This window comes from Micropterus dolomieu, linkage group LG07 (assembly GCF_021292245.1).
Source record: "Micropterus dolomieu isolate WLL.071019.BEF.003 ecotype Adirondacks linkage group LG07, ASM2129224v1, whole genome shotgun sequence".
Lineage (NCBI taxonomy): Eukaryota > Metazoa > Chordata > Actinopteri > Centrarchiformes > Centrarchidae > Micropterus > Micropterus dolomieu.
The window spans coordinates 6,279,739-6,294,184 of NC_060156.1; the positions used below are offsets into that span (position 1 = coordinate 6,279,739).

The following is a 14,446-nucleotide window of genomic DNA, read 5'->3' on the forward strand; positions in this document are numbered from 1 at the left end:
AGAAAAGGAGCATTAGATAGGTAGAAACATGAAATGGTCATTTTAATGGTTTTCAGTTTATTACAGCTCTGACATTGTTGTCACTTCTGAACGTAACTAAGTCTCCTTTTTTAATTTTCAGTTTCATTGTACAAAGTTGTGCTACAGTGCTATAAAAGCATACATGATTACTCTGCGGAGTGGAGATTTTTTTTGTGCATCAAGGGGGAAAAAACCACTCACCCAGCAACACAGAGACCAATTTTCAAATCCCAGCAGTGGTTCCTCTAGCAAACGGAGATGGACAGGATGGACAGACACTGTTTCTTTGGCTCACACTTATTGTCATCCAGTGACCACACTCACACAGGCTCTCTGCCATCCAGTGTTTGTTCTTGTCTGATCCTATTTCAACTTGGCAGTGCAGCTCATTATTGTTATTTTAGTGATTACATTCTTTAACATTTCATTATAAGTGATCTTTAGAAGTCTGTGCCACAGCTTTTCTTATATATTAGATCAAAAATGTATGAGAAGTAATGATAAAAGCCTTATATTCCCCCGAAAAACTCAGAAAACTTAATGCACTTCTGAAAAAGACTGGAGACTGGAGAGTTATTTGGAAAAAAGTAAAAGTTGACTGCATGGCGCTTTTATCCAATGACTAAGAAAAAAGAATGATAATGTTTTCCTTTATTCTCACAATAAAGAAATAACAATCTGTCAGATGATGGATTACTTCTCAAGCAGTGTCCTAATGGTGTTTTCAAGTAAAAATACCATTGCCATTCAAACTCCAGGATTAAGTGTATTCTGATCCTCACTTGTGAGCCCTTTTGCACTTTGGCCTTACCTGCTAGGATCCACAACTATATATGAATTCTAATGGGACAGAAAGAAAGCAGTATCTTTACAAAGCTGTCAAGAAAAGTGAAAAAAAAAAAAATCTCAGGACTACAGAGCGCCAAATGCAAACTCGTTGCTAAGAGTTTTGTTTTTCAGATGTTGCACCATATCCATAATTTGGGTTGACTTCTTCCTCACAGCAACACAGCGGCCCAGGTGAACGGAAAATAAGCAACAGTATAGGGAACACAGTAAACATTAATGTGATATGCCACTTTGGAGAATGTTGACTTTGTCAGAGTTGAATAATGGTCCTCATTTTATGCACTGGGATGTTTCTGTAATTCATTTGCCCTTTTCTTCAGGCCATTACAGAGGATTACAGATTACCTTTACCAGCTGTAAGGTGTGGTGTCGTTCAGTATTCAATGCATTTAAATCAAGCCATTGTACAATGGCCAGATTGTTCAAAATAGTAACTGTTTATAATGGAAAAGATATTCTCTATTCATGAACTTGTTCTTGATTGATTGTTGCAGCCTGCGGTGTTCCAAAAAAGGAGCTGATGCAGGAGGCTGATGTGAGGCTGAGAAAGGACCTGAGGAGGCTCCATTAAAGCCCCAAAGTCATGCTCACTGTTCGGAAGGGGAAAGTTCAGTTTAATTATGGAAACTTAATGCTGCTTTTTATGTTGCCTGGGGGGGCTGCTCTCGCCCTCCTCCTCCCTCTGCATATTCAAAATTCCTGTTTTGTTCGAAGGACAAAAAAAAGGAAAAGGGATCCGGATCACAGGTCTTAAAGTTTGGATGTAGAAACCAGACCCATGCATAGAGATACAATGCTGATTAAACCCAGCAACTGACCAAAACTCAAAAGGTACATTACTAAGACACCTAAATCATGTCTATTTATTATACTGCATATGGCAGATGTAATACTTTAAGAACATTTTTTAGAACATAATATTCTTTAGCTGTTGGCACATGTTCTTTGTATTCCACATTTCATCTATATAAAGTTTTATATGTTCCTGTTCATTAAATTATTTATCAATCAATTCATTTTGAGGTACCTAAAATATCCCTTACATATTACCATTTTATAGTACTTTATACCTTTGCTCAACTGCATTCAAAGGAAAATATACTTTTTACTCTGCTACATTTGTCTGACCACTGTAGTTATTACTTTCTTTTTAGATTTTATACAAACAAAGTTATGATTATCTTATAAAATACAGCACATTCTTAGAGATTAAAGCTGAGATTCCCAAACTTTTTGGCTTGTGACCCCTCAAGAAGAAACAGTGTCTTGTGAAGTTTCAGATGTCTATAAGTTGTTAGCACCTCCACCAAAGAGACATTTCCCGCCCACCAGTTTTATTTAAATATTTTATGAGGACCAAAGAGGCAACATTATCAGCAAAAATTTGAAAAATGTCCAAAAAATGAACATACTGTAAATGTATAAATCACAAATGTGATCCTCACTACCTCACTTTGACTTTTTCTATTTATGAGTATTTTCACATTGTTTGCTACTTTTAGTTAAGTAGAGGATCTAAGTATTTATTCCACCACTGCTTAGAATTGTTTGTCAAATAGGAACAGAATCTCAACAATCCTAATAAGTCTTCAACATCGTCCTGAAGTATGTCAACCCAAATAAGCACATCCACAGGGGCAGCTATCACCAGCAATACTTTATAAAGGACACCTAAACAACTGTTGTTTTCTAAACCGATTAATGCCAAAGTAGCAGACTGATGGCAGAGTCGAATGAGGAGCTACTGTCACAACCTTATCCCAAAAATAGACAGTTTTATTACCATAAGAGAGACCAGTCGATCTGGAGCTGAATCCAGAGGGGGTTGCCACATGTCAGGCAGATGACAGCCTGGACGTGATTCTAATTGTTTTCAATGATTATGTTGGATTTTAATCACCACAGAAGTGCAGGGGGAGGAGGGAACAAATGTGCGTTTTCTTGCTGGAGTTGCCATTTTTGGAAAGTCAGGGCGCTGCCGTGGGACAAAGACGCAGACTTGGGGAAATATTTGCACATCCAAAGTGGTTATCTAAGTGCACCAGAGTTGAGGTTACATATCATAAATTGACGAAACTTCAACACACCGTTCTTGCATAAACTCTACTTCAGCAGACATGCAATGTTTTACTGTTCCCCACAGAGTGCAAGGCCTGCAGCACTGAAACATTAGTTTTGGAATAAAACGGCACTTGAATGAAAGACATTTTTGAGCACTGCCACATACAGTACAGTAGATTCTAGCTTGTTGTCTATATCCTCAAAACATTTATAAAATGACATATGATATTTATAGCTTGATATACAGCTAAACATTATTGATAGCATCGATACCGTACATGCCTTATCAACCTAGAAATAAAAAAGAGTAATAAGGTAGGTAGGTAGGTAGGTACATTTATTTGTCACAATATAAAAAGTTACATAGTGAAATGGAGTTTTGTAACTCCCTTCTGCTACATAGCACATAATATACATAAATATAATAGAATATACATAATAAGCTGGATTCAAAACATAGCGTCATTGACACATTGAATACTCAAGCATGTATCCTATTTCCCATAATTTGCTTCATATTTCTATCCAAAGACATATATATTCACAGTGTAATATGAGCAGCTGTCAAAGAGAGTTGCTATCAAAGAGACTTTTTGCTCTCCATCCAACCCCATCATCACACCAAGAGAGAGGGCTTCACCCTGCAAGTTACTGTCCTTTTCATCTCTGTGTGAAGGTTTTGTATGCAGTCTCCTATCAGAGCTTTTAACAAGAGGACAGTCGGCACGACACTCTGTCACCACTCTTTCTTGTTTCACATGAAGTGGCGAAGTCCTTCACTAAACAGAATGGGCATTGCAGACAGTGCCTCCAGGTCCCTGAGGAGGTCATTACGATGGGGATGAGCATCTCAAAAGCACTGTAGGACGGACAGTAGAGTGACAGCAGGGGAGGGCAGGACACAATGTGGGGGAAAAATATAAATTGGAATGTGCTGGGTTGAAATAGGTTGCCTTTCTGTTAAAGAAGAAACTTTTGACATGTCTTGCTTGTATCAGCAATCCCCCAGTTCAACAAATATAAATAGAATATCTCTCTAAAAATCCAAACCAATGAAAATGTAATTACTGTAAGTCAATTTATTTCTATTAGTATAAATGTGTGACAATTTGTTGCTGATATTAGCAGCCACGATGGTGTTAAAGTCAAACAATTTTCTAAGTGATGTCCACTTTCCACACTAAATTGTTTGACTGAAAGATGATCTCCACAGAGCAGAACCACCATTACAGTAAATGATTTTGCATGCTTTAAAGTGGAAAAACACATGCAAAATACACAATTTACCATACTATTTTTGCCAAAAATAGTATGTCAAAATTCTGCCTGACACGTTTTGTGTCTTTGAAAACTTTGGGAACGTTACTAGATTTTAAATTAAAGCTCTGCATATTTGGCTGCACAGCAAAAAGTCTGTACTGACCGACCCAGTGGTGGGCCGTTGCTTAAGGGGTGTTGAATAGTACTGTATGTAGCTCTGTTCAGATGAAACTACTATTCAACCTTTGTTGACAAGAAGAAACAATGAGCTGAGAGGAAGTGTTTTGAGAGGATTGTTGTGTGCTTTAACATCATCAGGGAACTATCAGCACACTGACGAAAGAGAATGCTGATACCCAACTCAAATATTTTTTAATTAGTTTCTTACAGTAGGCACAAAAAGAAACATTGTGGATCTGATACAATTACAGTATTTGCAACGCTTATTCCACATTGATTTTATCAGCATTAAATTGAAGCTGTTCTCACCATAAAAACAACCTCAGTTGTTTATTCAAACACACAAAAAAATGCTTCCCTAATAAGTAGCCTAAAACTTTATGGTTGTACAAGTAATCACTTGTGGTTTATACATAAGAAAGGTGTTTAAATCATCATAACACTGGAAAACCTCTAACATACCAACAGTCAACAGTATTTAGACAACACAATTGCCAGCTATGTCTGTAAATTGGTTCCCTACTTTGGTTCACATTTTAAAACTTCAATGACTATTATATGGAAGAAATTTGGTACACTTATCCATGGTCCTCAGAGGATGAATCCTATTGGTGATCCCCTGACTTTCCAGTGCCACTTGCAGGTAAATTGTTTCACTTTTCCAGTTATACATCTCACTATTTATTAAATGGTTTGGCACAAAATTTGGTACAGACAATCCTTATTCGCCAATGATGTACCCTAATGACTTTGGTTATCCGATTTGACTCTTGTGTTTTTGCAACCTGTTCTCTTCCCAGCTCGTCACATATGGACGCTTGGACAGCACCCGTGGCGCTGTTTTTCAACACCCTTTAGTGTCAGTTTTGCCAACCCACTCATTCCCTGAGTCGGCCTGTGTCAGATCACAGAAGTAGTTTGAAGTAGTTCTCACTCTTTCCATAAGGCCTGACTTGTTTTTTGCAAACAGGACTTTTAAAGGTTGTTCTATATTTATGTTGTATAACCATGATACTAAAGCATAACAACCATGTAACATTAAGCATCACATGCTGCATAATACTCAATGACCACATGTTCAGGCCATTTTGTAACACTTCAGTTCAAACCTTCAGCTCATTATCTGGATAAATGCACAGTAAGCAGCATATCCCATGGAACAAAAACTGTTTCTTCAATAACAGCTGATATTTAATCAAAATATTTGAGAAAGTGGGGGAAAGAACCTCCTCCACCTGTGTTGAATGCTCACAGACATTAACGGTGTTGCGTACAGGCTGCCAATGGTGTTACATAGAGAGTGCATAACTTGATTTCATCTGCAAAATATGGACTTTAAACTGATCATTTGGGAGTTATTTATTTATTTAAACAGAAGAGGATATTATTTAAATCTTTTTTAAAAAAGGTAAATTTTTGGGGGTTGAAACGTAAGTTAATTACTGCTTAATAAGCTGGAAGACCATACAAGTTATGCCATGATATTAATTATGGCGTGAGTAAAGCATAAGCCATGTGAAACGTTAGTGAACAGCATTACCATATCTTTCTGAAGAACAAGAAGAAAGGCAAACCATTTCTATTTGAAAATAACTAATGAGCAAACCGTGAACTTACAACAAAAATGACATGATTAGGATACTGCGTGTGTGCGCGTGTGTGGTTGTTGTAACGTTTGTGTGTATGTGTGTGTGCACCATTTAAAACTATTTACATTTAACACTAAACTGAATAAAAATTACAACTACAAATTGTTAGTATATCAGCAGTAGGATGTGTTCATTTTGTATGTGCACTATTTACAACTATTTACATTGTGTGTGAGACATTATGTGGACAGACAACATTTATGGCAAAGCCACTCAGTGTCTGGAACCTTCCTCCACTTCAGAGCGCTCCAAGTGGAACCACAATTGGCAAAGGTCACACTAAACCCATTCATCGATGGCCTCATCTCCTGAGCCAGGTGGGACCGCGTTTCCCATCTTCCTCAGTTGGAGGAGGTGCCTGCCTCTTCTGCCTTTTGGCCACCTGCCTCTCCTTCTCCTTCCTCTCTAGGGCTGGACTCATGAGGACATTGGACAGACCTTCAGGAATTACACCTGCTGCCCCCAGGTAATTTTGAGGAGTCACCTTCTTACAGATGGGGCATGTTGGAGTGGTGGAGGGAGTGGCTGATGTTGTGGTGTCCGTAGGTAGAGTGCTGGATGTGTGAGTGAGAGTGACAGGTGCACCGGATGGAGTGGCTGGGGGAGTGAGCAATCGATGAAGTGGCATCACTTTGGTCATCAGAAGGAAGTATTCTCACCACCTCAGAAAGTAAAGCCCATTTAAAACTTATTAGCAAACTTTACAAAGAGATGCAAAGAGGATGAATTATCATTCTATTAATGTTAAAATGACCTAGGTTGTGGCCACAGCACCCATGGACAGAGGATGATGAGGTCTTTTGAGACATGTGTCTTGTGTTGGTCCATGATTAAAATGTGTGGTCTTTCCAGCCTATAAGCATTACTTGGGAGGCAGCTTATGAAGGGTGGAATGCTTTCCCCGGCTGCACTCACACAGTGATATGCTCCCTGGTGGTCTGCTGCTGCTGGTACACGTGTTTCCTCCCAGTCTGGAAGAGCACTTTCTCCCTGGACCTAGGCTTGTCCCCAAAGCCAATTTCGTCACAGTTGAAGATGAGATGGGGCTTGTCCTCCAAACTGTGAATGACATATAGGGGCTCCTATAATTATTAAAAAACCTCTATGGCCTTTAGGGAGCACCGTGAACTCTGGTTCTGTCCAGGGAATCTGCGGTGAGTTCTGGATGGCAGGCCTTGAATCTGGACTACCAGACATCACTCAGCCCCTTTTCCAGATCGACAGCGGTACTGTCAGCTCTGCCACTTTCTTTCATTACGCCAATCGCCAGCACTTTCATCAGAGATTTGGTGAAAGTGCTGGCTATTATTTGATTGTAGTACTTGAAGTAAACCTGCACTGGTCAAAATCTTTTGTTTAAGTTCAAATGCCAGAAAACCTAATGACATCCCCATAAGCATCAGCTGCGCTTTGTGTTCAGTGCTAATTAGCAAATGTTTGCATGCTAAGAACAATAAACTGAGATTAAGAACATTGGCAACACTAAACCTGATAAACATTCGTCAGTCCCACATGACCATGCTAGTGCGTCTTTAGAAAGAATAAGCTTTTACAACATCTAGAGTGGCTGTAGAGTGACAGTCAGTGTTGCTTCTGGTCTCCGCAGCCTGCTGGCTTCTCTTCTCGTCTGCTGCTCACAGAGCCACTACCATGGCTGTAGACTCAGCCTTGTCTTAAGCATGGTGCTAAAACCATGTAGTTTTAGCAGCTGAATCTTACCAAACCTTAACCATAGAGGTGGCAGATCAGAAATCCCTCATATGAGTCATCTACACTGACCAGCAATCTAATTTGTTGTTTAATTGTGTGAACATGTTGCATTATTTCACTTGCAGTTAGTTCACTAGAAGACCAGATACATTTCGTCTTGGACAAAAACTAACATTGGTTGAGTTTCTTTGTCATCCCCATAGAAGTTATATTGAGGTAGAGGGAAACAATTAACAGAGCAAATACTGCTGAATGGTCAAAGACAAAATTAAAAAAGAGGAAGGAGAGTGAAAAAGAAACGACTTACACTTCCCTTGCATTAACTTGCTGTCACCAATTACATCATCATCTAAAATGTGAGGTCAGACAGCAATTTAAAATTTGAAGGCACTTTAGATGTTAAATATTAATTTTTTAATCTTAAACTTGTGCCCTATCTTATTCTGCTTTGGGCAGCTTCCTCAGGGGAATCCACTGGTAGGCAAGAGTACAAGATACATTAACGCTTGAAATATTCCTGATTTTCTCAAAACCAACTCCTGAAGTGCTGTTAAAACACACCACACATTTGAACCACTGCAGGGGGGCAGATCCAGCTGTGTGCTTGCAGAGTGGAAGAAGAAAAAAATCAGTTTCCTTTAGGGGCGTTACATTTTTAATACACTCATTCATTAGTTCGGTTGTAATTATTTGGAAACTCCCTGTCGACTCATACAGCGGTTTCATGAAAATAAGCTGTATTTAATCACTAATTAGTCTGTATGTAGGATTTTTTGTATAGGTTTTTTTGTTTTTTTTGCATTGTGGTTGCAATTAATATTTATTTACGCCGTGAGATCAGAGATTAGGCGGAGGGTAAAGCTCATATAACACTATTTACCCGCTTAACATGAATCTTATTAAAATGAATTAATAAAAATAACTCTCAAAAGTTCTGTATGCAAGAATAGCATGCCATTTAACAAGAGTCTTGCAGCAGTTTGCTGTATGCTGCTCACTGCTGGTCATTTGGACAAATACATGTGCCCCTTAAAACTCTACTCTATTCATTGTCATTGTCTAGTCCATCAATATCTAGGGTAGATAATTGTTTCTACAGCCAAGTGCAATTTTAACGAAGCAGATTACAGGCTACTTTGTGAATTTCAAAATATTTTTTTGTCTATATTTCTACGTTCAGGTTTAACAGACGGCCTTGAGTGCGGTTAAAACACATTATAGTCCATCATTCTGATCTCTCTACTCTTATTTGCTTAACTTTTCCAGCAATTTGATCTTTTATATTGGCACCGCAAGAAACCTATTAGTAGCCAATTGTCAATGCCTTCACCTTCTAAGCTTACTCCCTCTCCTCTGTTCTGAAGCAAAGCTCTCTCACTTAAACATGCAAAAATGCACAAGACTTTGTTTTGAGAAAGATTTTGGATGAGTTGGTGAGACAGATGTGACAGTGGTCAAAGTGCATTTTCCGTTTGATTTTAAGGTGATAGGTTTTAAGGCAGTGCATATTGTGGCTCACACAGGCTCATGTCCTCAGGGTGGCTCCAAGCAAGTCCAGTCCAGAGAAAACACCAGAGGTGACAGAGCTGTTGCAGTGAGAGCATCTGGGAAAGCCCTGCCTGAGGAGATCTGGCAGATCAGCAACAGCTGTGTTATCTCACTTCTCAAAAAACACTTTCATGCATGCTTTTTATTCTTGCTGTGTTTCATTTGCACTATCTTGATTTTTGATAACTTTTTTCATTTCGCATTTTGTTACATTTTCAACTATTCACTTGTTCAATTCATAATTCTGTCATTTGGTTTACAGCAAATATTATTATTATTATTATTATTATTATTATTATTATTATTATTATTATTATTATTCTTGTATAACAAACTATCTGCCTGCCTTGCCTTTATTTCATTGTAAGTGTATCCTTGTGCTTGCAACCCCGCCAACCTTTCATGGCTGTCAGATTACATCCTTGGTGCCCTGGCCTGCAGTGATATGGAATTGAATTGTGCTGCAGGGATTTGGTGAAGGGAGATTGCTCTGTGAGTCTGCAGCCACAGTCAGGCTGCTTGATACTGTTATGCCTCCATTTTACCATTTCAGAACTGCTCAGGGATGTTGACTGTTTTCTGTGTATGAGCAGTTGATTCTGTAGATAGAGTTTAGGAAGACAGACGCAGATATGCAACCTTGTTTCCAACAGGAAATTACAGTGTACAGGGCTGTTGTTGATGGCTGTTTGTTTTAAAGTCCTTTTGTAGAGATAGGAAAAAGCGATAATTGAAGATTAAAAGTGTCTGTATGCGTTGTAAGTGGGTGTATTTTTGTGCCTGTGGATGGGACATGTGTTTTAATTTACCCAGACTAATGAATTGTCAAGGGTCAGGAGCCATTGACTAACTTCACCTTTCAGTTCTGGGTGATAAGTAACGTTATACTAACAATTAATTTACAAAAACATAATTAATTCAAAAGTAAATTAGTTCCTCTCATCTCATTTATTTCCAGTCATTTTTGTCTTTGCCCCTGCTGAAGGCTATTTTAACCGGTTTAATCCCACCGGTCACATTTGTGACCGTCTCTTTTTATGTTATTTCTGAAACTCTAAAAATTGTATTGTTGGCTTTGGGCAAGAAATTCCACTTTTAAATGAAAAAATAGTTTGTCTTGATTAAAATTGATAAATATCATGTGACTAGTGTGAAAGGTCACATGACCAGATTACTTTACTTCCTGCTTGCACACCTGGAAGTAGTAAGTAAAACACCTTAATTAACAAATAGAATTGTCATATTTTGTACATATATTCTGTTAAGTGTCTACTACTAATATGTTTTGAAAATTATACTCCTGCATATAAATTTTGCTCGTAAGAGGTGCAAATTTGTCAACGGTCACAATTGTGACATATAATAATGCGGTGCTTCAATTGAAAACACAGGTTTTGGCTGTGATCCTAGTTATCATCTGTTTATTTTCACACATTTTGAAACTATCAGATGTGTTGGACCTCCTAGACATACGAGACCCCCCAAGACCCACACAGCATCATGATCATTCCTACATTTGAAAAAGTGGCATTTGAATGTGATAGTGATGGCTCAGATAGGTAGACTATTGAATGGCAGTATCTGGACGATGAGGCAGATGTTCATGAGAACCAGTTGGTTTGAGATGTCAATAGATGGGTGGTGACGGAGCAGTGACTAAGGCACATGGCTTTGGTGTGAAATATTTCCACTGTGACACATCCACCAATGTCACATCCACCAATCACATCTTCTTACATCACTTGTCTTGGTCCTATGACTGTCTACAATGAAGCAAGGCCTACAGGTCTTTGAGGAGTGAAAGACTGATTGGTACTGTATGTTTGATTGGTTTAGATTGGTAGATGTTTTATTACAGAAAGTGTATGAAACGCATGGCCAAAATAGTAACTGTGTTTCTTATGGATGGAATTATAGTGGAAAAAAAACTATTCTCCTTTTTCCTGAGGACCCCCTGGAACCACCATAAGGACCCCTGGGGGTCCCCGGACCCCACTGTTCTAAGGCACAGTTTATGTCTGCCTGCTCTGACATGCTGAATGTTTTTTACATGAAAATGTGTTTTTTAACATTTGTTTTTTATTGCTTTAACTTGCTCGGTCTAATTGAAAAATTTGTGTGAATTTTGACTATGTCGTTTCACATTTCACTAACTTAACCAACATAAAATCAAAAAGGGCATAAATTTTGTGTGTTAGGAATGTCTAAGGAGTAAAATGCATGTACTCAAATTGCTAAGAAAAATTTGGGATTAAACAGGTTAAGACCAATATGATTGCCTTGTTATCATGTCACATGTTTTTACATACGTGTGCTAAAGTAGTGTAATGATATACGGTATGAAAAAAAAACAGACGATTAATTGTCTCTTTTTTATAACCTTCACATTGGGAGGTCACCTGGCAGTTGTGGGAGGAGAATGAGTAAAATGTAGAATTTGCAGAAATGAAACGTCATTTTTTTGCACTTCACAGCAGGCACTCAATCTATCACAAAACAAAACCCTTTTACTCGCATTGAGTATGATTCACCTGTGATGGAAGTGATAGCATTAGCATCTGCTCTAATCCACTTGGGTATTAGACATATTGACGCACATACCTGAGACCTGCAGTAATACAACAGTTCCCATTAGAATCAGTGTGATTTGGAGCCCCAGTTAGAAACCAAGTGAATGAATAAGAGCTCTACTTTGTAGACATCGGTCTTTCAAAGAGAGAATGCCTGAAGTGAAACACAGGGTTCATGTTCATTAGTGTCTTTAGAAATTCTCAGTAATCTTTAAGTAATCACTTTACTTTAATTACCAGACGACCAGGGTTAATAGAATTTGTTTTCAGTACAGCATAGCAATCATCTCAGTTCACACCTATTGTGTAAAAATATATTATTTACATACAGTAGGCTATGTTCTCTACAATGTCTTTCATTATACAGTATAACCAACTGTGATTATCAATTTTAAGGCGAAGAAAGCAGAATCTATAAATATAAGAGTTTGCAAGATGAGTAAATTAATTTATTACAAAAAGACACTAAAGGTATTCAGGACCTGAGGTTTTATGTCTTTAAAATAAAAAATCTAAATTTGGCCATATTTTGTCTGGCCAAATTTCTCATTACTTTACACATACTTGTACTGATATGAGATAAATAACTACTACAATATAATTAAAACTTTTCATTAGTTTCCATGTGGGAAGTGGCCAAGCTCCTGAATGTGTTCTTTTTGAATAAGGGTATTCTGCACATTGCCAATAGGAAAAGAAGCCCTGTAGGTTATCCAGATAAATCGCACAGTTGGCCTGAGGGGGTATGGGAATAAAGATTAAAGTCCCTGATGTTTATAGATCTCTGCTGTGAGAATAGAGGAAGCTCCTCAAAATGCTTCGATTTGCACCTAACACAAGCCTGTGCTTTCAATCATATTCTGTGATTTCTCACCACAAGGTGGAAAAGTAAATGACTAAATGCTTACTGTCTGCTGTGTTGCTCCTACTTTGTTCCAGAATGAGATCAGATTGAGGGCTTCTTTCTGTACCACTCATCATTTCTTACAGGAAATATGTGTTAATCAAACTGCCTCATATCCACCATATCAGAGAAGGACGACACTGATGGACTTATGTCAGATCTTTAATAAAAAGCTAACATCAGCCCTAAATATGTCAAGAGCTATGTGCCACTTTATGTCCCTGCTGTATATCTAAAATAGACTGAACCCCAGTCCTGAGGCTTTTTCCAGACTGTGACTTTGAGAATAGTTCCCCTATGATGTACACACATGACATGATGAGCCAACCTAAATGCAATATACCTAACATGTTTGTCATAAGACATTGTTACATATGTCAGCTGTTTGCTTCATATACTGGAATGTAATTTTACTTTCTTTTGCAAGAGAAGAAGTTTGCTGCTTATGTCACTGCCAATACTTACCACTAAATATGTTTTTTTAATCATTTATCGACACAAATTGACCAACAATGCAAACAATATATGTGCTTTGAATTGAATCTAGCACCACAAAATAACTCTTCCTTTCAATGCTTTTTCACTGAGAAAATATTCTGCCCACAGAAATAAGCCTCAGCAGAAAATCAAGCCTGTTCGATAAAATGGGTGTGTATAAAGACAGAATCATAAAATGGGCAATAACAAAGAAAATATGAATTATCTTAGCTAACAGCTCATGTTGGTTTATTTTATGTTACACATTATTTTTATCCTTTATAATGATAGTATGGGTTGGACATTACCTGTTTTATCTGTTTTATGTGTGTTAGGCACTTTATGAGTGAGTGGTGTTACTATTTTTGTTTTTGTTAAAGTGAGCTCACCAAGACAAATTCAGTCATATTGATGTGAGAAAGTACTGAATTCTGAATCTTGAAACTCACCAGGGCAACAAACTAGACTTACGTCTTTTTTTATATGTCTTGCAGCATTGTTGTTGTGGGGTTCTCGTTTCCACACTTCCATTATGGTCATACAATTAGAGTGAATGGTTAGATGCAGTGGCGGTTCTAGACCAATTTTATTAAGGGGGCCTTGTTGGGGCATGTTGTTTTGTCAGAAGGACACATTCAATCCGGGACAAAAGAGACAAAGGCAATGTTCAACCTTTGGAAATGTGTTTGTGTGTAATGTAATTTTTTCGTATGTTTCATAAACTTACACAACACAGTCTCACTCCCTACTCGTCAAATGTCTGACGCATGGTCAAGGGACCCTGGCGTCACTTTTTTGACGCACTGGGTATACCTTCGGCTTCATTTTTCAACGTGCGGGGCAGTCCAATAGACTTCTATAGAACTCAACAGCGTTGAAATTTGACGTCTTGGGTCGATCACCAAACCGCAACCCGTTGTCTGCCTTGTGGGTCGAGACAACAATAAATAAAAATAAAAAGGAATACGCTACCAAAAATTATCTATGCCAGGGCGATTCAAATGCCCCCCAACTGGTGTTTGATGTTTAAAAACCCTCGCAATCTGATATCAAAGGGCCCTCAAAAGCTAAGCGCGTTCATCAGCGGTGAGTTTAACAACGAACATGGTGTGCAACCATATTCAGCGGTGAGTTTAACAACACTCAACTGCAGGTAAAACGGCGTTCAGAGGGGAGTTTGACCAAAGCAACGCACAACTGCAGGTAAAACGTAATTA

General features: G+C 38.2%; 1 protein-coding gene across 1 annotated transcript in view; it reads left to right on the plus strand.

The window, feature by feature from the left end:
* Positions 1 to 1,441, plus strand: part of LOC123974051 (probable phospholipid-transporting ATPase IM) — a 31,150-nt gene extending 29,709 nt beyond the window's left edge. The window contains exons 7-8 of the mRNA XM_046054469.1: positions 1,026 to 1,041; positions 1,365 to 1,441. Coding sequence (XP_045910425.1) covers positions 1,026 to 1,041; positions 1,365 to 1,441 — 93 coding nt within the window. The remainder of the gene's footprint in view (positions 1 to 1,025; positions 1,042 to 1,364) is intronic.
* Positions 1,442 to 14,446: the final 13,005 nt, after the last annotated feature.